The 26,557-nt window shown below is 44.0% G+C and overlaps 1 protein-coding gene and 1 pseudogene across 2 annotated transcripts in view; one reads left to right on the top strand and one right to left on the bottom strand.

The window, feature by feature from the left end:
- The window catches only part of TATDN2 (TatD DNase domain containing 2), a 42,625-nt gene that overhangs the window by 12,244 nt on the left and 3,824 nt on the right, over positions 1-26,557 (bottom strand). For both annotated transcript variants that reach the window (XR_004056450.1, XM_010369374.2), the window contains exon 3: positions 16,807-17,322. Coding sequence is in view for 1 of the 2 variants with exons in the window: in XM_010369374.2 (XP_010367676.2) it covers positions 16,807-17,322 (516 nt within the window). In the remaining variant the exon portion in view is untranslated. The remainder of the gene's footprint in view (positions 1-16,806; positions 17,323-26,557) is intronic.
- On the top strand, positions 12,761-13,552 carry LOC104667138 (annotated as a pseudogene).

Below are 26,557 nucleotides of genomic sequence, written 5' to 3'. Positions count from 1 at the left end.
TCTGGCCATGGTGATGGCTTTGCATTGGCTCATTAGCTCACCCTGTCACCTGGTTTCCTTACAATTTCCAGAAATGTTCAGAACTGAGGCAGGTTACTGCTGTGAACAGCTGTATTGGGTTCAGGGAACAGGCCTGTGACCATGCCACTCCTAAAGGCAGTGCTCTATCTGCATCCCTTTCTCTTGAGAAAAACTGCTCTCTAGAACACACTCTGGATTGGAGATTTTAGAGAAAAGCAGTACCCAGCTTTTCCTCTCTAACACTGTCCTCAATATATTCAAAATGTAAAACTACAACAGCTGTGGCGGTTGTTTTTTTTTTTCAGACAGGGTCTTGCTCTGTTGCCCAGGCTGGAATGCGGTGGTGAGATCTCGACTCACTGAAGCCTTGAACTACTGGGCTCAAGTAATCCTCTTGCCTCAGCCACCCAAGTAGCTGGGACTACAAGCGCGTACCACCACACCTGGCTAATTTCTTGTAGGTAGGGGGTCTCCCTATACTGCCCAGGCTAGTCTCAAACTCCTGGACTCAAGCAATCCTCCTGCCTTGGCCTCCCAAAGTGCTGAAATTACAGGCATAAGCCACCACACCTGGCCATTCTGACAGTTCTTAAACGTGTCCCCAAATTATTTAACCCTTCTCCCCATTAAGAGTGGGGTCTATGACCCCTCTCCTTAATGTGGACCTACCTAGAGACTTACTTATAGCCAACAGAATGCAACAGAAGTGAAGCTGTGTAACTTCCTAGGCCAGGTCAGAAGGGCCTTGTAGCTTCCATGTTCACTCCACTTGCTCACTCTGGAGCAAACCAAGCACCATGTAAGAAGTCGGGCCACCCAAATGACATCCTGCTAGAAAGGCCACATGTAGGTGTGCCAGTTTACAGCCTGGCTGACTTCCTGGCTGACAGCCAGCATTTGTGCACCATGGAAGTGAGCATCTCGGATGTCCAGCCCAGTCAAACTCTCAGATGACGACAGCCCTCACCAATATCTGAAAGAAACTACATGGGACTCCCCAAGAAAGACTTGCCCAGTCTAGGCCTTTCCAAATTCCTAACCCAGTATTGAGAGCAAAAGAAAAGCTATTTTAAGCTACCAGCTAGTCATCGTAACTGAAATAACCAGAGAAGGTAAGCTCCACGGATCAGGAATTTTTTTTTTTTTTTCACTGATATCTCCCAAACACCTAGAACAGTGCCTGGCAGAAAATAAGTGCTCATGAATATTTGCTGAATTAATGTGTAGAAAAAATGGTGCCTGAACTTAGCTTCACATCTCCATCACCTGGGGAGCATTTTAAAAACAGATTTTTAAAGCCCATTCCACCCTGAGATATTGTGATTCAATAGGTCCAGGGTGGGGCCAAGCAATCTGCATTTAATTCTCCCTGGAATTGTGATGCAGACCAGGTTCGAGAAATACAGTATGCACATCAATATCAATTCACACTGGAAACAAAACTTAAGTGCCATCATTTCTTAAAGCAGCCATCTATACCTGCCAATGCCAGAGGGCTTGAGCAAGAGGCCTTACAAAGTTCTCATAATATTTTTTTTTTTTTTTTTTTTTTTTTTTTTTTTTTTTTTTTTGAGACGGAGTCTTTGCTCTGCCGCCCAGGCTGGAGTGCAGTGGCCGGCTCTCAGCTCACTGCAAGCTCCGCCTCCCGGGTTCACGCCATTCTCCTGTCTCAGCCTCCCGAGTAGCTGGGACTACAGGCGCCCGCCTCGTCGCCCGGCTAGTTTTTTGTATTTTTTAGTAGAGACGGGGTTTCACCGTATTAGCCAGGATGGTCTCGATCTCCTGACCTCGTGATCCGCCCGTCTCGGCCTCCCAAAGTGCTGGGATTACAGGCTTGAGCCACCGCGCCCGGCCAATATTTTTATGAGTATATGTAATTCACATAATAAACATTCACAGCGAAAGAGCATTCTAGCTAATTACCTGATTAAAATGGAAAAAAACTGTTTATGTTGCCTGTACGAATATTTCATACCCCATCTACACTCTAACAGGAAACAAGTATTAGTAACCAACACTTAAACGAATTACCCATTTCCCATTTTACACTTTCCTGCCTTAGACTTCTTGCAGTTACTGCTTGAATAGCAGAAACATCCAAACACGAATCTTTTCTAAAATGTAAGCTAACTTAAATGTAGCACATTTTAAATTTAATCTGAACTCTTGAACCTGGGTGATAGGTACCTGGTGATTCAATACACTACTCTGTTTACTTTGAATGTTTGCAATTTCTCCTAAAACCTTTAAAAACTTATCTATAAGGGAGAACAACCCTTCGAAAACTATCTTGCTTGGGCCGGGCGCGGTGGCTCAAGCCTGTAATCCCAGCACTTTGGGAGGCCGAGACGGGCGGATCATGAGGTCAGGAGACCGAGACCATCCTGGCTAACCCGGTGAAACCCCGTCTCTACTACAAAATACAAAAAACTAGCCGGGCAAGGTGGCGGGAGCCTGTAATCCCAGCTACTCGGGAAGCTGAGGCAGGAGAATGGCGTAAACCCAGGACGCAGAGCTTGCAGTGAGCTGAGATCCGGCCACTGCACTCCAGCCTGAGCAACAGAACGAGACTCCGTCTCAAAAAAAAAAAAAAAAAAAGAGAGAAAACTATCTTGCTTATAACAGAAAATTTGTCAACCCAGACAATAAAAAATTGCAGTCTTGCCTAAGCTTGACAAGGTTTTTGTGATTTTTTTTCCTGCTAACTTTCTTTTTTCTTTTTTTTTTTTTTAATTTATTATTATACCTTAAGTTCTAGGGTACATGTGCACAACGTGCAGGTTTGTTACATATGCATCCATGTGCCATGTTGGTGTGCAGCACCCATTAACTCGTCATTTACATTAGGTATATCTCCTAATGCTATCCCTCCCTCCCTCCCCCCAACCCCACGAGAGGCTCCAGTGTGTGATGTTCCCCTTCCTGTGTCCAAGTGCTCTCATTGTTCAATTCCCACCTATGAGTGAGAACATGCGGTGTTTGGTTTTCTGTCCTTGCGATAGTTTGCTCAGAATGATGGTTTCTAGCTTCATCCATGTCCCTACAAAGGACATGAACTCATTCTTTTTCATGGCTGCATAGTAGTCCATGGTGTATATGTGCCACATTTTCTTAATCCAGTCCATCACAGATGGACATTTGGGTTGGTTCCAAGTCTTTGCTATTGTGAATAGTGCCGCAATAAACATACGTGTGTATGTGTCTTTATACCAGCATGATTTATAATCCTTTGGGTATACACCAGTAATGGGATGGCTGGGTCAAATGGTATTTCTAGTTCTAGATCCTTAAGGAATCGCCACACTGTCTTCCACAATGGTTGAACTAGTTTACAGTCCCACCATCAGTGTAAAAGTGTTCCTATTTCTCCACATCCTCTCCAGAACCTGTTGGTTCTTGACTTTTTAATGATTGCCATTCTAACTGGTGTGAGACGGTATCTCATTGTGGTTTTGATTTGCATTTCTCCGATGGCCAGGGATGATGAACATTTTTCATGTGTCTGTTGGCTGCATAAATATCTTCTTTTGAGAAATGTCTGTTCATATCCTTCGCCCACTTTTTGATGGGGTTTTGTCTTGTAATTTGTTTAAGTTCTTTGTAGATTCTGGATATTAGCCCTTTGTCAGATGGGTAGATTGCAAAAATTTTCTCCAATTTTGTAGGCTGCCTGTTCACTCTGATGGTAGTTTCCTTTGATGTGCAGAACCTCTTTAGTTTAATTAGATCCCATTTGTCAGTTTTGGCTTTTGCTGCCATTGCTTTTGGTGTTTTAGACATGAAGTACTTGCCCATGCCTATGTACTGAATGGTATTGCCTAGGTTTTCTTCTAGGGTTTTCATGGTTTTAGGTCTAACATTTAAGTCTTTAATCGAACTTGAATTAATTTTTGTATAAGGTGTAAGGAAGGGATCCAGTTTCAGCTTTCTACATAGGCTAGCCAGTTTTCCCAGCACCATTTATTAAATAGGGGATCCTTTCCCCATTTCTGATTGTTGTCAGGTTTGTCAAAGATCAGATGGTTACAGATACGTGGTATTATTTCTGAGGGCTCTGTTCTGTTCCATTGGTCTATATATCTGTTTTGTTACCCGTACCATGCTGTTTTGGTTACTGTAGGCTTGTAGTATAGTTTGAAGTCAGGTAACATGATGCCTGCAGCTTTGTTGACTTAGGATTGTCTTGGCAATGGGGGCTCTTTTTTGGTTCCATATGAACTTTATTTATTTTTTTTTTTTTTGAGACGGAGTCTCGCTCTGTACCCCAGGCTGGAGTGCAGTGGCGCGATCTCGGCTCACTGCAAGCTCCGCCTCCCGGGTTCCCGCCATTCTCCTGCCTCAGCCTCCCGAGTAGCTGGGACTACAGGCGCCCGCCATCTCGCCCGGCTAGTTTTTTGTATTTTTTAGTAGAGACAGGGTTTCACCGTGTAGACCAGGATGGTCTCGATCTCCTGACCTCGTGATCCACCCATCTCGGCCTCCCAAAGTGCTGGGATTACAGGCTTGAGCCACCGTCCATATGAACTTTAAAGTAGTTATTTCCAATTCTGTGAAGAAAGTCATTGGTAGCTTGATGGGGATGGCATTGAATCTGTAAGTTACCTTGGGCAGTATGGCCATTTTCATGATATTGATTCTTCCTATCCATGAGCATGGAATGTTCTTCCATCTGTTTGTGTCCTCTTTTATTTCATTGAGCAGTGGTTTGTAGTTCTCCTTGAAGAGTTCCTTCACATCCCTTGTAAGTTGGATTCCTAGGTATTTTATTCTCCTAGAAGCAATTGTGAATGGGAGTTCACTCGTGATTTGGCTCTCTGTTTTTCTGTTATTGATGTATAGGAATGCTTGTGATTTTTGTACATTGATTTTGTATCCTAAGACTTTGCTGAAGTTGCTTATTAGCTTAAGGAGATTTTGGGCTGAGACGATGGGGTTTTCTAAGTATACAATCATGTCATCTGCAAACAGGGACAATTTGACTTCCTCTTTTCCTAATTGAATACCCTTTGTTTCTTTCTCCTGCCTGATTGCCCTGACCAGAACTTCCAACACTATGTTGAATAGGAGTGGTAAGAGAGGGCATCCCTGTCTTGTGCCAGTTTTCAAAGGGAATGCTTCCAGTTTTTGCCCATTCAGTATGATATTGGCTGTGGGTTTGTCATAAATAGCTCTTATTATTTTGAGATCCGTCCTATCAATACCTAATTTATTGAGAGTTTTTAGTATGAAGGGCTGCTGAATTTTGTCAAAGGCCTTTTCTGCGTCTATTGACATAATCATGCAGTTTTTGTCTTTGGTTCTGTTTATATGATGGATTACGTTTACTGATTTGCGAATGTTGAACCAGCCTTGCATCCCAGGGATGAAGTCCACTTGATCATGGTGGATAAACTTTTTGATGTGCTGCTGGATTTGGTTTGCCAGTATTTTATTGAGGATTTTTGCATCACTGTTCATCAGGGATACTGGTCTAAAATTCTCTTTTTTTGTTGTGTCTCTGCCAGGTTTTGGTATCAGGATGATGCTGGCCTCATAAAATGAGTTAGGGAGGATTCCCTCTTTTTCTATCGATTGGAATAGTTACAGAAGGAATGGTACCAGCTCCTCCTTGTACCTACAGTAGAATTCGGTTGTGAATCCGTCTCGTCCTGGACTTTTTTTGGTTGGTAGGCTATTAATTATTGCCTCAATTTCAGAGCCTGTTATTGGTCTATTCAGGGATTCAACTTCTTCCTGGTTTAGTCTTGGGAGGGTGTATGTGTTCAGGAATTTATCCATTTCTTCTAGATTTTCTAGTTTATTTGCGTAGAGGTGTTGATAGTATTCTCTGATGGTAGTTAGTATTTCTGTGGGAACAGTGGTGATAAACCCTTTATCATTTTTTATTGCGTCTATTTGATTCTTCTCTCTTATTCTTTATTGGTCTTGCTAGCGGTCTATCAATTTTGTTGATCGTTTCAAAAACCAGCTCCTGGATTCGTTGATTTTTTGAAGGGTTTTTTGTGTCTCCAACTCCTTCAGTTCTGCTCTGATCTTAGTTATTTCTTGCCTTCTGCTAGTTTTTGAATGTGCTTGCTCTTGCTTCTCTAGTTCTTTTAATTGTGATGTTAGAGTGTCAATTTTAGATCTTTCATGCCTTCTCTTGTGGGCATTTAGTGCTATAAATTTCCCTCTACACACTGCTTTAAATGTGTCCCAGAGATTCTGGTTTGTTGTGTCTTTGTTCTCATTGGTTTCAAAGAACATCTTTATTTCTGCCTTCATTTCGTTATGTACCCAGTAGTCACTCAGGGGCAGGTTTGTTCAGTTTCCGTGTAGTTGAGCGACTTTGAGTGAGTTTCTTAATCCTGAGTTCTAGTTTGATTGCACTGTGGTCTGAGAGACAGTTTGTTATAATTTCTGTTCTTTTACATTTGCTGAGGAGTGTTTTACTTCCAACTATGTGGTCAATTTTGGAGTAAGTGCGATGTGGTGCTGAAAAGAATGTATATTCTGTTGATTTGGGGTGCAGAGTTGTGTATATGTCTGTTAGGTCCGCTTAGCGCAGAGCTGTGTTTAATTCCTGGAGATCCTTGTTAGCTTTCTATCTCATTGATCTGTCTAATGTTGACAGTGGGGTGTTAAAGTCTCCCATTATTGTCGTGTGGGAGTCTAAGTCTCTTTATAGGTCTCTAAGGACTTGCTTTATGAATCTGGGTGTTCCTGTATTGGGTGTATATATATATTTAGAATAGTTAGCTCTACTTGTTGAATTGATCACTTTACCATTATGTAATGACCTTGTCTCTTTTGATCTTTGTTGGTTTAAAGTCTGTTTTATCAGAGACTAGGATTGCAACCCCTGCTTTTTTTTTCTCCATTTGCTTGTAGATCTTCCTCCATCCCTTTATTTTGAGCCTATGTGTGTCTCTGCATGTGAGATGGGTCTCCTGAATACAGCACACTGATGGGTCTTGACTCTTTATCCAATTTGCCAGTCTGTCTTTTAATTGGGGCATTTAGCCTATTTACATTTAAGGTTAATATTGTTATATGTGAATGTGATCCTGTCATTATGATGTTAGCTGGTTATTTTGCTTGTTAATTGATGCAGTTTCTTCCTAGCATGGATGGTCTTTACAATTTGGCATGTTTTTGCAGTGGCTGGTACTGGTTGTTCCTTTCCGTATTTAGTGCTTCCTTCAGGAGCTCTTGTAAGGCAGGCCTGGTGGTGACAAAATCTCTCAGCATTTGCTTGTCTGTAAAGGATTTTATTTCTCCTTCACTTATGAAGCTTAGTTTGGCTTGATATGAAATTCTGGGTTGAAAATTCTTTTCTTTAAGAATGTTGAACATTGGCCCCTATTCTCTTCTGGCTTGTAGAGTTTCTGCCAAGAGATCCCCTGTTGGTCTGATGGGCTTCCCTTTGTGGGTAACCCGACCTTTCTCTCTGGCTGCCCTTAACATTTTTTCTTTCATTTCAACTTCAGTGAATCTGACAATTACGTGTCTTGGAGTTGCTCTTCTCAAGGAGTACCCTTGTGGCATTCTATTTCTTGAATTTGAATGTCGGCCTGCCTTGCTAGGTTGGGGAAGTTTTCCTGGAAAATATCCTGAACAGTGTTTTCTAACTTAGTTCCATTCTCCCCATCACTTTCAGGTACACCAATCAGACGCAGATTTGGTATTTTCACATAGTCCCATATTTCTTGGAGGCTTTGTTCATTTCTTTTTACTCTTTTTTCTCTAAACTTCTCTTCTCACTTCATTTCATTCATTTGATCTTCAATCACTGATACCCTTTCTTCCAGTTGCTCGAATCGGCTACTGAAGCTTGTGCATGTGTCACGTAGTTCTTGTGTTATGGTTTTCAGCTCCATCAGGTCATTTAAGGACTTCTCTACACTGGTTATTCTAGTTAGTCATTCGTCTCATCTGTTTTCAAGGTTTTTAGCTTCTTTGCAATGGGTTCGAACATCGTCCTTTAGCTTGGAGAAGTTTGATCGTCTGAAGCCTTCTTCTCTCAACTCGTCAAAGTCATTCTCTGTCCAGCTTTGTTCTGTTGCTGGCGAGGAGCTGCGTTCCTTTGGAGGAGAAGAGGCACTCTGATTTTTAGAATTTTCAGCTTTTCTCCTCTGGTTTCTCCCCATCTTTGCGGTTTTATCTACCTTTGGTCTTTGATGATGGTAACGTACAAATAGGGTTTTGGTGTGGACGTCCTTTCTGTTAGTTTTCCTTCTAACAGTCAGGACCCTCAGCTGCAGGTCTGTTGGAGTTTGCTGGAGGTCCACTCCAGACCCTGTTTGCCTGGGCATCACCAGCAGAGGCTGCAGAACAGCAAATATTGCAGAACAGCAAATGTTGCTGCCTGATTGTTCCTCTGGAAGCTTCGTCTGAGAGGCGCACCTGGCCACGTGAGGTGTCAGTCAGCCCCTACTGTTCCTATTCGGCCATCTTGGAACCTCACTCCTCCTACTGAATTTTCTAGTGAGACATACTGGAATTACAAGTCTACTTTTGTATACGTGCACCTGAAAGTCAAAGTGTTTATCATATACAGTAACATATCATTAACATCTCTGCAAAATAATTGGAGGTGGTCACATTATGGCAATCCCAAAAACACACCTCGAGGAAAAATGGAAACAGACTGCCTCAATGTGGTATGATGACTATCTGCAACTTGGAACAAAATTTCCAAGAACAATACACAGATTCAAAAAGTGCTATATTCTCATCAGCAAAAACGAGACATATGACCCCATTTTTTACAACAAATAAATTACAACATCTTGGAGGGGGAGAAAGAAGAATCTATAGAGACAAAGAGATTTGACACATTTAAAAATTGCCACACACGGTTCTCATTTGGATCCTCTTCCAATGAACCAAAACAATCATGAAACAAACAGGAAAACTTAATCACTGAGTGGATAGGAAAATGGCAAAGTAAGGACAAAAGCAGTTTCAAAAATGCACATGTAACTAGAAACATATACCATAAACAGACATAATAATTATGTCATCTAAATCCTTGAAAGGTTTCTAGAGTCAAGTTGGTCAAGAAAATGTTTTCAGATTTTTTTTGTCGGGGGTAAATAGGAGACTGCCTACATTCAAGACTGCCTTGGCGGGGCACGGTGGCTCACACCTGTAATCCCAGCACTTTGCGAGGCCAAAGCAGGCAGATCACTTGAGCTGAGGAGTTCTAGACCAGCCTGGGCAACATGGCAAAACCCCAGCTCTACTAAAAATACAAAAAACTAGCCAAATGTGGTTGTGCACATCTGTAACCCCAGCTGTTCAGGAGGCTGAGACGTGAGAATCACTTGAACCTGGGAGGCAGAAGTTGCAGTGAGCCACTGTACTCCAACCTGGGTAATAGAGCAAGACTCTGTCTCAAAAAAAAAAAAAAAAAGATTGCCTTAGGTTTAAGCCTGTATGGTAAAACTTAAAGTTACATTTATTGAGCACCTACTACTGGGCACTGAGCAAACAGGAATCATGTATTAATTCAGGGTTCCGCATGCTGTAGCCCACAGGTACCCAATACACTGCCTGCTTGTGTAAATAGTGTTATTGGAATACAGTCAGGCCCGTTCACTTGTATGTTGTCTATGGCCATTTTCACACACAGTTGAATAGCTGCAACAGAGGTTGTAAACCCAAAATGCATCTGACCCTGTATTAGCTTTTTACAAGTGGTAACATTTGAAAAGCTAGCCCATTTTACACACAGGAAGAAACCGGGGCTCCAAGAGGCTAACTTTCTCAAGATCCTAATTTGACTGGCAGAGCCAAGATTTAAACTCAAATGGTCTGATCCCAACACTCACATGCTCACCTACCACATTGTGCTGTCTCCAAATAGATAGGTAAGAGAAAACCTAAATGTCGTCCAGTCTCATAAACAGAAGTTTGGGTATAACTTTAGAAAATTCATCCACACAATGGAATTTGAGGCAACCAAGTAAGATAATCTATATTAGACAGAAAACACACCCATTACATATTTGGGAGGAAAATACCTTACAAGCCGACTTTATGTGGGAATTTCCAATTATATATAATAGCACATATAGTTTTTGTCCTACCCACCCAAAAACCCTTCTAAAGTTACACGAAATACATTTGAAAAGATATAAACCTACAAGGAGAAAGCACACAAAATGAACAGCAAAGCAAATTAAATGAGAATTGGATGTTATTCACAGATAATAGAGCATAGAAAACAGATGGGTTAATGATTATCAGCCAAGGAGATCAGATGGCCAAAACCTAAGCCTTCAGTGAGAAAAAAACCCAGAACCAGACTACAGGACCCCAGAAAGACTCAGGAATTGGAGGTACCACACCTCTCAAAGTGAGGGTGAAGCTGCAGATGAAAACAGGAGATTAGGTGAAGTCTGTCAAGATCTCCAGACCCCTGCTCCCACCCCGTGCAGATGGCCTGCCCTCTCCCCACCCAGCAAAAGACAAAAGTTGATGCTTGGAAAAGTTAAACCAAGGGGACCACAGAAAAATAAAGGTGCAATGAGCTATGATCATGCCACTGCACTCCAACCTGGGTGACAAAAACTTTTTTCTTTTTTTTTTGAGACAGAGTCTTGCTCTGTCGCCCAGGCTGGAGTGCGGTGGCGTGATGTCGGCTCACCGCAAGCTCTGCCTCTCTGGTTCACGCCATTCTCCTGCCTCAGCCTCCGGAGTAGCTGGGACTACAGGCACCCGCTACCATGCCTGGCTAATTTTTTTGTATTGTTAGTAGAGACGGTGTTTCACCATGTTAGCCAGAATGGTCTCGATCTCCTGACTTCATCATCCGCCCATCTCACGATTATCAGCCAAGGAGATCAGATGGCCAAAACCTAAGCCTTCAGTGAGAAAAAACCCAGAACCAGACTACAGGACCCCAGAAAGACTCAGGAATTGGAGGTACCACATCTCTCAAAGTAAGGGTGAAGTTGCAGATGAAACTAACGTTTCTTCTAACTAACATATCTTCTAACATTTATGTTGATTTTTTTTTTTTGCTTTTTTTCTTTTTTTTCCCCATGTGTAGTTTTGTTGTTTTTTTTTGTTTTGTTTTGTTTTCTGTTTGTTTTTTCATTGCTGCTAATTTTTTTTTCTTTTTTGTCTTTTTGAGACAGAGTCTCACTCTGTGGCCCAGGCTGGAATGCAGTGGTGTGATCTTAGCTCACTGCCACCTCCTCCTCCTGGGTTCAAGCGATTCTCCTCTTTCAGCCTCCTGAGCAGCTGGGATTACAGGCATGGACCACCATGCCTGGCTAATTTTTGTATTTTTAGTAGAGACGGGATTTCACCATGTTGGTCAGGCTGGTCTCGAACTCCTGACCTCAGGTGATCCACCTGCCTCGGCCTCCCAAAGTGCTTGGATTACAGGCATGAGCCACTGCGCCTGGCCAAAACTTTTAATTTAGGCTGGGCGCGGGGCTCATGCCTGTAATTCCAGCACTTTTCCTAAAAGCAGTGACATGGCGAGGGGAGGAGGGTTATGCTCTCCAGATCATCCCAAAGCAAAGCTCAAAGTCTTTGTGCTCAGAGCTTCTAAATAGCTTTTAAATCCTCCCATTCTTGATCACAGACAATCAAAGATTATCAGACATGTGAAGACAGCCTCTAACACAGAAGAAATCAAAAGAAACAGAAAGAAGCAACTTAAAGAAAACTAAAACCAAGCCAAAAAACTACCATGAATTCCCTAAAAGAGGTAACAGAAGATGAAACAAGAACAGAGATGTTATTAAAAAACAAAAGAGCTCTTGGATAATAAAAGCATGACAGCAGAAAGTAAAACTAAATAAAACAGCTGGGTTGGAAGATAAAGAAAAGGAAATCTCCTACAAAGTAAAGCAAGAAGTTGGCTAGAAACAAGGAGAAAGGCAATAAAATTAGAGGACCAGTCCTGAAAAATCCACGGTGGCTCACACCTGTAATCCCAGCACTTTGGGAGGCCGAGGCAGGTAGATCACAAGGTCAGGAGTTCAAGACCAGCCTCACCAACATGGTGAAACCCCATCTCTACTAAAAATACAAAAATTAGCCAGGTGTGGTGGCACACGCCTGTAATCCCGGCTACTCAGGGGGCTGAGGCAGGAGACTCGCTTGAACCTAGGAGGTGAAGATTGCAGTGAGCTAAGATTGTGCCACTAGACTCCAGCCTGGCCGACAGAGCAAGACTCTGTCTCGAAGCAAAAAAAAAATATATATATATATATATATGTGTGTGTGTGTGTGTGTGTGTGTGTGTACACACAAAAACAATCATAAACCAAGGAACCAGAATAGCTTCAGACATCAAGAAAACCAGAAGAGGTCAGGCAAGGTGGCTCACACCTGTAATCCCAGTACTTTGGGAAGCCTAGGCAGGTGGATCACCTTAGGTCAGGAGTTCGCGACCAGTCTGGCTAACATGATGAAACTGTGTCTCTACTAAAAACACAAAATTAGCCAGGTGTGGTGGCATGCGCCTATAATCCCAGCTACTCGGGAGGCTGAGACAGGAGAATCACTTGAATCTGGGAGGTGGAGGCTGTAGTGAGCCAAGACCACATCACTGCACTCCAGCCTGGGCAAGACAGAGCAAGACTCCATCTCAAAAAAAAAAAAAAAAAAAAAAGCCCAGAAGAAAAGGAGCAATGCCTTCAAAATCCCAAACAAAATGATTTCCAACCTGGAATTCCGAAACCAGTCAAGCTTGCAATCAAGGTTAAAGGTAAAATAAAGGCAATCTCGGGAGACAGGTGCCGACCAGGGCTGCACTGGAGGTTGAAATCACAAAGATCAGACACCTTTTTAGACAGGTGTTCTTCAGCACCACTGACAACATGGTTCTGACAGTATTTCATGACAATGGATGGTGACAGTTCTACAACAGATGCTTCTCAACTAGAAATCTCTGCAGACTATATTGGAGGAAGTCATTATGTTATATACCCTCATGATGATACTGAGGACAGCAGAATGATCATGAGGACACAAATGGTTCAAAAGAAAGTTTCAGAGAACAAGATATATATCTTCCAATAGCAAATGTGGCTAGGATAATGAAAAATGCCATACCTCAAACGGGAAAGATTACAAAAGATGCCAAAGAATGTGTTCAAGAGTGTATGAGTGAGTTCATGAGCTTTATAGAACATCTGAGGCAAGCAAAAGGTACCATCAAGAGAAGCGAAAAACAATCAATGGAGAAGATATTCTCTTTGCTATGTCAACCTTAGGCTTTGACAGTTATATGGAACCTCTGAAATTATACCTTCAGAAATTCAGAGAGGCTAGGAAAGGAGAAAAGGGAATTGGTGGAGCAGTCACGCTACAGATGGACTAAGTGAAGAGCTTACAGAGGAGGCATTTACTAACCAGTTACCAGCTGGCTTAATAACCACAGATGGTCAACAAGAAAATATTATGGTTTACACAACATCCTATCAACAGATTTCTGGTGTTCAGCAAATTCACTTTTCATGATTTGAAGAAATGATAGAATGGGGAGTGTAGAGAAATGAGAGTCTGTATGATTCCGGAACAGAGACATCAGAAGGAAAGACTGGTGAAAAGATGTATCTTTGTATATTAATAGCTGTAATGTAGCTTCCTGATGCTTGACTAATCGAGGTGTTAATTCTGACTTGAGAATCTTTTTCATGAATGATTTTAAAGAAAAATTTGGATTTTAAAGGTATTAAAATATTTTTGTTTTGTATGAGTTTGTTGCTCTGTATGACTCCTGTATGCATTGTACACTGCAATTTATTACTGTCAGAGATTTGTAGACAGTTTCTTATTTTCATATCGAATCATGTTACTTTTGTAATTCAAGTAAGCAGCTGGATTAATTCATGATGTTTGCCCTTTTAATAAAATACAAGCGTAGAGTTCATTTTGAATGCAAGTTGCCTTTACTATAAATTTGAGTTTGTCTTGGTTATACCTTGCATGATAACCTAGCTAGATTTCTAGCATTTGCTGTATTTATTAAAATTTTTTTTTTGTAAAACATTAATAGTTTAAGCAGCATCAGTTTTTTAAAAAATGTAATTGAGTAAGTGTGAATGCAGAAGCAAATATCGTCCGCCCTGTTAAAATTGGTGCCCGTTAACAGTGTTTACACTGTTCATCGTCCCTGTTAATGTAGTTTTAGTTACTGGAGCTTTTTTAAGATTAGATTTGGTTTTGAGTTACATTTTCAAGAACGTTGGAATACATTTAAGTTTAATGTAGTCCTAGTGCTCTTGAAATGGCGCACCTTTCATTTGGTACATGATTTTGTTTCAAATCATATCTTTAAGTACTATAGTATCCTCTTACAGAACAGGAATTTTATAGTCTGATGGTAAATGTCTTCATTTTACCTTTTTAATTGAAATGTCAAGTTTCCTGTTATACTATGGAAACCAAGAAACATCAGACATCATTGCATGTACAGACCTTTTGCATGGTGAGTGAATGAAATGGAGAACAGAGGGAGTGCTGTGAACGGTGTGAAACAGAAGCTGCCAACTTCTAGTGTGTTGTGTTCATCTCTGCAATAAGCTAAACTGACATAATGTAACTCTGTATAATTTAGTAGTATGTACTTGGATTGTTTCTTTTTGAAAAGTGAGGGTTTGTATTTTCTCATCTATTCTTTTTGGTATTAACTTGAGGGATGTTTTTTAAGTTTTTAAAAAATTGCTATTGTATAGTTTGCCTAAAAGGCAGTTGGAGTGAATATCATCCTTGAAGGACACTCAAATTTATAAGGTAGAAGCAATTTCCCAGATATAGGCTGAATAGAAACATTTACTTTGCCAGAAGGACTGTTAGGAGTATATTTAGGCTAATCAGAGGTTAATAATGCCCTCATCTCCTACTATCCATTTAAAAAGCAATCTTCATTATAGTAAATTCAAACAGGAAAAAATGGGGGAGTAGTTAAGCAAAATCAACAATCATCCTACTATGTTGAAAGAACCAATGTTAATATTTTGATAAATATCATTTGTACGTTTACTTTGCTAAATATGTATATTTTTATAAAAATGGGCTCATATTGTGCATACCGTTTTGTAACCTGCTTTTTTCACTTAACAATATATTGGGAACATCTTTTCCAGGTCAAAAAAAAAGGCAATCTCAAACACATGTTTTCCAAAAAAAGTTTCTCCATGTACCCTTTCTCAAGAAGCTACTAGAAAAAGTATTCCACCAAAATGTGAGAGTAAACCAAGGAAGAAGAACATGAGAAGACACAGAGTTATAGGTAGCAGAAGACTCAATCCGGGAGAAATGTGAAGGAGGCTCCAGAGAGACAGCTGCCAGCAGGCCTAAGGGCAGGCAGTCCAGACCAGAGCAGAGTAGGACTACAGAGGGCTGAGGACGCATACCTCCAAGCCAAAAACAAAAAAAAAGGAATAGATTCCTTATTTTGACCATATTGAGAAGGATTTTATGGCTCTCACAGTTTGGAGATTAATTAGAGAAAGGTACAGGGAAAACCAAAGGAAAAACAAAGTAACGATGAACTTTAAGGAAAATGAAGTTTTACAAGAAAGAAAATGTGATCAGAGTATACAAAGCGACTCAGCTGTGAACATGGCAGTAACCAATCTTAAACAGACTTAATCCAAAAGGTATTCAAGCCACGCAGGGAGGCTGCAGAAAGGGGAAGCTAATGTATCCCTGGGTGTGGATGCTTCTGAAGGAGGTACAGAGAACTAAATTCTCATCTCCCAAGCAAGAAGTTCTCAGACATCTAAAACTGAAAAACTGACCAACAGTAAAGATTATTTAGAAACATGGGGTAAGTACTAGAAGAAAGAGCTAAAAGATGAGAAGCTGCCTGTGGAGCAGTAATAAAGGATGGGTGGAGACGAGTAAGATGAAGGAATGCGGCCAGGCACAGTGGCTCACGCCTGCAATCCCACCACTTTGGGAGGCCAAGGCGGGTAGATCACAAGGTCAGGAGTTTGAGACCAGCCTGACCGACATGGAGAAAACCCGTCTCTACTAAAAATACAAAAACTAGCCAGGTTTGGTGGCGCACGCCTGTAATCCCAGCTACTCGGGAGGCTGAGGCAGGAGAATTGCTTGAAACTGGAAGGTGAAGGTTGCAGTGAGCCACGATCATGCCATTGCACTCCAGCCTGGGCAACAGAGCAAGACTCTGTCTCAACAACAACAAAAAAAAAGATAGAAGAATGCTGCCCCTCAATTATAAGCTATGTTAAAAATCACTAGTATTCCTCCAACGACATCCTTCCCTTCTTCTCTGGTTATCAAGGTATAAGTCTGCCTAGATGAAGGCTGATTTTCCAGATTCCTTTGCAGCTAGGTATCAACCAGGTTTCCCCACTCTTGTCAATAGCAGATATACCATGTGCAACTCTTGAGCCAAGCTCTTAACAAGGAAGAAATGCACTTTCCTCTTCTCCCCTTTCCACTGGCCAGAATGCCCACATTAACAAACCCTGAGTCCTATCAGAGTACCCATTTCACACCAAGAGATGGACACTGTGTTGAGGGGTGATAGAGAATCAAGACAAAAGGCACCAGTATCTCAGCAGCTAAACCCACATCCTAACATATAAAACCTTTAAAAAAAAAAACTCAGTTTACATTTATTAATAACTGAAAATCTGAAAATCTGAAAAGTATGTTAGAAGAAAACCATCAATTTGTTTCTTGGAGGCCTGGTTACGTAAAGTACTGTTTTTAACTAGTAACACTTAGGATCAAGCTAGAAAGATGGAACACATTTCATCAAGAGAACTAAAAAGTCAGATGCCTGGCACGAGTTTTACTCACTTTTTGGATTTCTAAATGAGAGTCAGCGTCATCCAAGAACTCTAGGGGTGGAGAGCATTTGTCAATGACTGTCCTGCGGTCCCCAAGGGGCTCCTCACTGGGTTTCTCCTGAGGGTCTATAACTACTCTCCTGTCGTAGAAGCTGCTCTTCTCTGGCACAGTCTTGTCCTCCTCCACGCTGATCTCTGGGGTTGAGTCTTTCTCCTTCTGAGCAGTGGTGACTGTGACACTCCTGGCTGCTCCTTCTGCAGTCTTGGCTGGTCCTTCTCCACGGCTGGGACGCTCTGCTGTGCTTGGTTTTGCCCGAATGGCAGCCTCTCCCTTCCTTTTTGGCATCGATTTCCCCAGGATGCCCTGGATAGCCTTCAGGTAGATCATTGTGGAGCCCTGGTCTCGAAGTCTATCCCTCTTCCTTTTCTGGACCTTGTTGGGTTCCTCAATTGTATCATTCTGATCCTCAGCTTCAGCTGCAAATTCAGAGTTTGTGGAGTTATGAGAACTATCTTTGGAATCAACCTGGAAAAAAAAAAAACAGAATTGAAAGTGTTGTTCCAAGGGCACTTTCATACATGAAGCATCTGGCAAATTATAAATCAGTGGCGGTTCTACCAGTCAAAGGGACAGTGATTGTGGCTAAGGCAAAGGTTCTCTCCAGGTGGTGAAGTGGCACTGTAAGAGGGGTTGATTGCTGCCATTTCTTAGCATTTACCTTCTCAAGCTCAGCAGATGATATCCTCTCACTGCAGGGGGAGGAAAGGAGCTGAAATGAACACTCTCATTAAACCAGACTGCAAGCTCCTGGAAGGCAAGGAATGCACTTCAGGCAAAACAGCAGCTCAAGCTCTTGCCACTGGAAAGGGCCCTAGAAACCAGTTAGCCCAATCCCATATCTAAGGGTAAAGGAAACCTGAGGACCCAGTGAGGGCAAGGGCTAGCCCCAGGAACTCCAATCCCCAAGTCCTGAGTGCAGTGTTTTTCCCACCACACCCAAAGCCTCCTGAAAGTTCTCTGCAAACTCTGCCCCTCAAATCATCAACTTGGTTTTGGAAAATGCCTCAGTTTCTCAGTGACTGCACCAGGGTCAATCAAGATAGACTGCTCCCAACAACAAATCTCCTCCGAGATGGAAGTGAAGCCTCAGCCCCCTCTTGCGCCCACTCACTCCAGGACTCCACAAAGAAAAAGCTAAACTTTTTGTCTGCAAGACTATTTTGCTGTGAAATTCCAATCCAGTCTAATCCCAGTCGGGTGTAAGAACACTCCACAAATGTCCCCCTAAGGCCATTCCATAAGCAGTAAACCATTATCCCATCTGCACTCCTAAATCATTTCTATTAAATTCCTCTCAAAAGTAAATACAGACCAGGCACAGTGGCTCATGCCTGCAATTCAGCACTCTGGGAAGCCCAGGCAAGTGGACCGCTTGAACCCAGGAGTTGGAGACAAGCCTGGCCAACATGGCGAAACCCCATCTCTATAAAAACACGTGGGGCGCAGTGGCTCACGCCTGTAATCCCAATCCCAATTTTGGGAGGCCAAGGGAGGAAGATCACTTGGGCTTGGGAATTCAAGACCAGCTTGGGCAACATGGCAAAACCCTGTCTCTACTAAAAATACAAAAATTAGCTGGGCCGTGGTGGCACATGCCTGTGATCCCAACTACATGGGAGGCTAAGGCACAAGAATCGCTTGAACCTGGGAGGCGGAGGTTTCAGTGAGCCGTGACGGCACCACTGCACTCCAGCCTGGGCGACAGAGTGAGACCCTGTCTCAAAAAAAAAAAAAAGACAAAAGTGCTTTATATGTACATATTAGCAAAGTCTAAAAAGCCAAACTGTTTATAATGGATCTCTTTGGGTAATGCAGGGAAGTAGAAAGAGGGTTAGTCTCGGCTGGGCACGGTGGCTCACACCTGTAATCCCAGCACTTTGGGAAGCCGAGGCAAGTGGATCACCTGATGTCAGGAGTTTGAGACCAACCTGGCCAACGTGGCAAAACCCTGTCTCTAATAAAAATACAAAAATTAGCCGGCGTGGCAGCGGGCATCTGTAATCCCCCCTACTCAGGAGGCTGAGGCAAGAGAATCGCTTGAAACCAGAAGGCGGAGGTTGCAGTGAGGCAAGATTGTGCCACTGCACTCCAGCCCGGGCAACAAGAGCAAAATTCCATCTCAAAAATTAAAAATTTAAAAAAAGGCCGGGCGCGGTGGCTCAAGCCTGTAATCCCAGCACTTTGGGAGGCCGAGACGGGCAGATCATGAGGTCAGGAGATCGAGACCATCCTGGCTAACACGGTGAAACCCCGTCTCTACTAAAAATACAAAAACTAGCCGGGCGAGGTGGCGGGCGCCTGTAGTCCCAGCTACTCGGGAGGCTGAGGCAGGAGAATGGCGTAAACCCAGGAGGCGGAGCTTGCAGTGAGCTGAGATCTGGCCACTGCACTCCAGTCCAGGCGACAGAGCAAGACTCCGCCTCAAAAAAAAAAAAAAAATTAAAAAAAAAAAGCAAAATTAAAAAAAATAAAAAAATTAGCCAGGCGTGGTGGCACGTGCCTGTAGTCCCAGCTACTCAAGAGGCTGAGGTAGGAGAATCATTTGAACCCAGGAGGCGGAGGTTGCAGTGAGCAGAGATCACGCTACTGCACTCCAGTCTGGGGGGCAAGAATGAAACTCCTTCTCAAAAAAAAAAAAAGGGGCTTATGCTCTTATATTATAAGCTTCTTGCATCCATTTGAAATTTTTTTTCTGAAGAGCACATAATATTTTTGGTTTTGTTTTTTGTTTTTTTTTTTAAATCATTATCCTGAGTCAAGGGCCAAAGAAAAATAAAACTTAAAAGAATCTTAAACCTGGCTGGGCACAGTGGCTCACACCTATAATCTCAGCACTTTGGGAGGCCAATATGGGTGGATCACAAGGTCCGGAGATTGAGACCATCCTGGCTAACATGGTGAAATCCATTCTCTACTAAAAATACAAACAAATTAGCCGGGTGTGGTGGCCGGCGCCTGTAGTCCCAGCTACTTGGGAGGCTGAGGCAGGAGAATGGCGTGAACCCAGGAGATGGAGCTTGCAGTGAGCGGAGATCATGCCACTGTACTCCAGCCTGGGCGACAGAGTGAGACAGGAAAAGAATCACAAACCTTTAGAAATCTACACTTGTTAATATAGGCATCTATTTACCTGAAAGTACTCAAACTGTTGGCAGCTGCTAACTTCACGAAGATGAATAGGAAAGGTGGTGGTTGCTATCATTTTTTTGAACCCCTCTGGACTTACTAAATTTTCTTACTTTCTGAATTTTCTAACGTGTCTACAGGGATTATTTGTTAAAGGAGGTTACGGGTCATTTTTGTTTTCTTTTCTTTTTTTTTTTGAGCGCAGTGGTGCGATCTTAGCTCACTGCAACCTCTATCTCCCAGGTTCCACAGATACTCCTGTCTCAGCCTCCCAGGTACCTGGGATTACAAGCATATGCAACCACACCGGCTAATTTTTGTATTTTTAGTAGAGACGGGGTTTCGCCATGTTGGCCAGGTTGGTCTTCAGCTCCTGACCTCAGGTGATCCACCCACCTCGGCCTCCCAAAGTGCTGGGATTACAGGTGTGAGCCACCATGCCCAGCCTGTTTTCTTTATATCTTTTTATATTTAAGGAATTCTAATATATATATATATGTATATATATATTTGAGGCGAAATCTCACTCTGTTGCCCAGGCTGGAGTGCAGTGGCACAGTGTCGGATCACTGCAACCTCCGCCTCTGAGGTTCAAGTGATTCTTGTGCTTTAGCCTCCCTCCCGAGTAGCTGGTATTACAAGCATCTGCCACCACACCTGGCTAATTTTTTAAATTATATTTAGTAGAGATGGGGTTTCACCATGTTGGCCTAACCTCAAGTGATCTGTCCACCTTGGCCTCCCAAAGTGCTGGTACTACAGGCACGAACCACTGTGCCTGGCCTCTAACACTAATAATAAACTTGATGACTCCCAGGGCCTGCCCTGTGAGACACAGCCCCAACTTCCCAGCCCACTTCTCTAGCGCCCTCTTCTGCCTGCCACCAACTACCTGCCACCTTTGGCCCATCACACCCTCTTACATGTTTGCTGGCACATCTTATCTCCTCTGCTTGCCATGTCCTTGCCTCCATCCCATTTTGTGTTCCTACCTGTCTGTCAAGGCCCAATCTCCACTTTGACTGCTTCTCCACCTCTGCCCTCTGCTCCCGCTAAAGCCAGGTATACAACACAGATGGTGAGGTCTGCAGCAAACTGAAGAGCGCCTACACCCTCAGACGGGCAGCTGCTCCTCACCTCTACTGGTGCCATTTGGTAGTAGAGAATCAGAGTTAGAGATTCTGTTTTTTTCCAAGTAAAACCAGAAATATTGAATTTAGTGCATTTTTCAACTGTTCTGCAAGCACTTACTAAGCACTTACTCTGTGCCAGCAGGCACGGTTCTAGACCTGTGGGTTTAGCGTTCAATAAAAAAAAAAAAAGGGGCCGGGCGTGGTGGCTCAAGCCTGTAATCCCAGCACTTTGGGAGGCCGAGACGGGCGGATCACAAGGTCAGGAGATCAAGACCATCCTGGCTAACACGGTGAAACCCTGTCTCTACTAAAAACTACAAAAAACTAGCCGGGCGAGGTGGCAGGCGCCTGTAGTCCCAGCTACTCGGGAGGCTGAGGCAGGAGAATGGCGTGAGCCCGGGAAGCGGAGCTTGCAGTGAGCTGAGATCCGGCCACTGCACTCCAGCCTGGGCAACAGAGCGAGACTCCGTCACCAAAAAAAAAAAAAAAAAAAAAAAGGTTAATTAGCCAGGTGCAGTGGCAGGCGCCTGTAATCCCAGCTACACAGGAGGCTGAGGCAGGAGAATGGCGTGAACCCGGGAGGCGGAGCTTGCAGTGAGCTGAGATCGCGCCACTGCACTCCAGCCTGGGCAACAGAGCGAGACTCCGTCTCAAAAAAAAAAAAAAAAAAAAACAAGGCTGGGTGTGGTGGCTCACGCCTGCAATTCCAGCACTTTGGGAGGCCAAGGCAGGAGGATCATTTGAGCCTAGGAGTTCAAGACCAGCCTGGGCAACATAGCGAGACCCCCATCTGTACAAGAAAAATACAAAAATTAGCTGGGTGCAGTGACCCATGCCTGTAGTCCCCGCTACTGCAAGAGCTGAGACAGAAGGATTGCTTGAGTCTGGAAGGTCAAGGTCACAGTGAGCCGAGATTGTGCCACTGCACTTCAGCCTGTGGAGACGCTCCAACCTTTTGGAGATGCTGTCTCCAAAAATAATAATAATAACAATATACAAGAACATCTGCCTTCTGGAGCTCACACTCTAGCTGGTGAGAGAAGGGAAAACCAGGGGAAAGGTAAGACAAGTGAAATATGTATGTTAGAGAGTGATAAGTGCCAAGGAGAAAAACAAGAAAAGGGGACATAAAGTGGGGAGGCGACGTCATTCACGTCTTCAGTTCAAGGTGGGGACTTAGACTGGAGTTGTAACTTCTATTATTGAGACAGTCTCACTCTGTCGCCCAGGCTGGAGTGCAGTGGCGCCATCTTGGCTCACTTGCAACATCTGCCTCTCAGGTTCAAGCGATTCTCCTGCCTCAGTCTCCTGACAAGTTGGGATTACAGTTGTGTGCCACCACACCCAGCTAAAGTTTGTATTTTTGGTAGAGACAAGGTTTCTCCATGTTGGCCAAGCTGGTTTGAACTCCCAGCCTCAAGGGATCAGCCCACCTGAGCCTCCTAAAGTGCTGGGATTACAGGCGTGAGCCACCACACCCAGCCTGGAGTCATTAATTCTTAATGTGAATTGTCCCAAAATGTTAAATACTATAAGGACCTAGCAGGTTACATCCAGTCCACAGACCAGGAGTTTTGCCATCTCTGGTTGTAAAGACTAGGACTGGAGTTGGGGGAGGAAAAAAAATTAGGAGTACAATGATATACCTTATGTCTTCAAACAGATTTACAATTTACAGAATGGTCACAGCTGTCATCCTTCTTTTACAGAAAGTGAAACTGCTACATGGCTTGTAAGTGGCAGAACCGGGATTCAAACTCAAGTTCTCCCTAACATCCTGGAAGCCAAGGGAAAAGGAGTAATGAAATATGAAAGTGAGAAACACTGTTGGCCGGGCGTGGTGGCTCCTGCCTATAATCTCAGAACTTTGGGAGGCTGAAGCAGGCAGATCGCTCGAGCCCACAAATTCAACAACAGCCTGGGCAACACGGCAAAAAAAACCCATCTCTACAAAAAATACAGAAAAATTAGCTGGGCATGGTGGTGCATGCCTGTAGTCCCAGCTACTTGGGAGGCTGAGGCAGGAAGATCACCTGAGCCTGGAGGTGAAGGATGCAGTGAGCCAAATGCACCGCTGCACTTCAGCCTGGGTGACAGACAGGAGGGGAGGGGAGGGGAGGGGAGAGGAGGGAGAAGGGGGAAGGGGGAAGGGGGGAGAAGGTAGAAAGAAAAAGGGGAAAAGTGAGGAACACTCTCAAAGGCTGGAGGACCTAAGATGGATCAACATCACCAAGGATGAGTTTCAGCAGGTGATAGCTGGCTCTGAAGGTAAGAAGTAGGTAGACCCCAGGCAGAAGGTAAGAGACAAAACACCTGACTTCAAAAAGGGAAGAGTTCGTTCCTCCTGGAAGCACTGCTTGGTGAACTGTGCCTCTCCAAAGGAAAAAAGGAACAATAAGTGGAGATATTGCTCCAGTCCTATCACCAGTAGCCTGAAGGATTTCAACAGCTCCTCACCAGCTCTGTCTTCTCCCTCCTACCTTTTCTCTGCAGCGTGCCAGAGAAGCTCTAAAATGCAAACCCTACCACTTCAGCATTGGCTTAGAACCCTTCCAGGGCTCCGCATTTGCCTACAGAATAATCCCCACCCCTAAGCTCATCAGGAACCCTTCGCAGGCTGGCCCCAACCTTCCTGTCTAGCCTCATCTCCCACCTTCCTCCAAATTCGCTCCAAGTGTCCAGCGAATGCAGACGAACATGGATGAGAGGAGTGCCAGCAGTGCCCCAAGCACCCCAGACAAGCAGCATTTCCTGACATTTTGGGCACGTATTGCTCCCTCTGTCCAAAATGTCCCATCCTCCTCCTTGTCCATCAGTAAGACTCAGTGTCACCTCTTCTGTGAGGACCTTCCTGACGGTCAGTCGCTCATTCCCCCGCCCCTTGGGCACTCCAAACCCATCCCTGTTACAGCACTCCACTCACTGCCCTGTGGTGAATGACTTTTCAGTCTATGAAGCATGGCCTGATTGTCCTTGGCACCAACAGCACCTAGCCTGGTGTTCCACGTGAGCACTGGACGTGTGCCAAGTGAAAATGCAGGAAAGGGGATGCGCAAAAGCTCTATCACTCGAGAGCCTCGATACCCAGTGCTTTACTGTGCTTGCGCTGACTCACCCTGCAGAGAGCTCCTCAAGGGAGGAACCTTGGCACCTTCGTCTTGCCACCCCTACATCGGATGCCAGGCTGGGACAGAGAAGGTACTCCCAGAGGCAGCAGTGCAAAGAATACTGGCTTTGAAGTTGGATGGATCTGATATTACCCCACAGCTCGGCCACTTACCAGCTGCATGGCCTTGGTCAGCTTATTTAACCTTTCTGAATCTCATCTGCCCGGTGCCTACACAGAGTAGGTGCTTAAATATTTTTTAATTGATATGAAGATATTTACTAACGGATACGTAGAAATAATACCACCTACTTCACGACACTCTTGGGACCATGTGACAGTCTATAGGTCAAACATCGAGAATCACAGTTGATCAAGCCTTATCATACATGCTCGAATTTTCCCTTCCATTCTTCCTACTCCAAACTGAACGTAGACATTTAGATGTCATAGCAAAAATAATCTTTACTACATGTAGGTGCTCATCACACAGTTAATCTCCTCTATGAAGAGTAAATGAAGATCATCAGCTAACATAAAACGTCTACAACTGTCCTGGAGGTAGGAAGGGAACGATGTGAGGTCAGCCAGCAGGGATCTCTACCGATTCTAAAATGAGTCTAAGACCTTCCCCTCAGAATATTCTGGGACCTGGCACAGAGAAAGATGTGTTAAAGGCTGGTGGGAGAAGGGAACAAAGTCAACTGTGTAACCCTCAAAGTTTACAGAGCAAGGCCAGGCACAGTAGCTCATGCCTACAATCCCAGCACTTTGGGAGGCCAAGGTGGGAGGACTGCCTAACCCCAGGAGATTGAGACCAACCTGGGCAACATAGGTAGACTCTAGTCTTTACAAAATAAAAAATTAGCCAGGCAGGCCGAGCGCAGTGGCTCATGCCTATAATCCCAGCACTCTGGGAGGCCTAGGCGGGCAGATCACAAGGTCAGGAAATTCAGACCAGACCATCCTGGCTAACACGGTGAAATCCCATCTCTACTAAAAATACAAAAAAATTAGCCGGGCATGGGAGCGTGCACCTGTAGTCCCAGTTGCTGGGGAGGCTGAGGCAGGAGAATGGTGTAAACCCAGGAGGCAGAGCTTGCAGTGAGCCAAGATTGCACCACTGCACTCCAGCCTGGGTGACAGAGCAAGACTCTGTCTCAAAAGTAAAATAAAGGCCGGGCGTAGTGGCTCAAGCCTGTAATCCCAGCACTTTGGGAGGCCGAGACGGGCGGATCACAAGGTCAGGAGATCGAGACCATCCTGGCTAACACAGTGAAACCCCGTCTCTACTAAAAAATACAAAAAACTAGCCAGGGTGTGGTAGCGGGCGCCTGAGGCAGGAGAATGGCGTAAACCCGGGAGGCGGAGCTTGCAGTGAGCTGAGATCCGGCCACTGCACTCCAGCCTGGGCGACAGAGCGAGACTCCGTCTCAAAAATAAAAATAAAAATAAAATAGAATAAAATAAATAAATGAGCCAGGCAGGGTTACACATGCCTGTAGTTCCAGCTACTTGAGAGGCTGAGGCAGGAGGATCGCTTGAGCCCAGGAAGTTGAGCTGCAGTGAGTTATGATCACAGCAATGCACTCAGGCCTGGGTGACAGAGCAAGACCCTGTTTTTAAAAAAAAAAAGTTTATAGAGCCAACACAGGAGAGTGGTGAGAGGACTCTAGAAGGACCTGAGGACGAACATGCTTTTTGTGAGAACTCCTCAGCTGTGCTTGCTGAAGGACTTAGGACCAGGACAAACAAGTTCACAGATGACTGCAGAGCAAGGGAAGAAGAGGTACAGATGAAGGTAGAAGGTAAGAAGTGTTCTGTAATTCCTCAAAATGAATCAAGTACTGTACACTTGGTTTTTAAACTGACAAACATATGCTCCAGGAAGAGACCTCAGCAGTCCTAGAGATGGACAATCAGGATTATATAAAAATCTTTGGCCGGGCGCGGTGGCTCAAGCCTGTAATCCCAGCACTTTGGGAGGCTGAGACGGGTGGATCACGAGGTCAGGAGATCGAGACCATCCTGGCTAACACGGTGAAACCCCGTCTCTACTAAAAAATACAAAAAACTAGCCCGGCGTGGTGGCGGGCGCCTGTAGTCCCAGCCACTTGGGAGGCTGAGGCAGGAGAATGGCGTAAACCCGGGAGGCGGAGCTTGCAGTGAGCTGAGATCCGGCCACTGCACTTCAGCCTGAGCGACAGAGCGAGACTCCATCTCAAAAAAAAAAAAAAAAAAAATCTTCAGAAGAGTGATCTTTCTACAATGCAATTTCCTTTTCTGGGTAGAGCCCTGTATAAATTCTAATTGCTTAGAAGACAATCCAGCTGGT

Source organism: Rhinopithecus roxellana, chromosome 1 (genome assembly GCF_007565055.1).
Source record: "Rhinopithecus roxellana isolate Shanxi Qingling chromosome 1, ASM756505v1, whole genome shotgun sequence".
In the NCBI taxonomy this organism is placed as follows: Eukaryota; Metazoa; Chordata; class Mammalia; order Primates; family Cercopithecidae; genus Rhinopithecus; species Rhinopithecus roxellana.
This window is presented reverse-complemented; position numbering and strand designations above follow the sequence as displayed.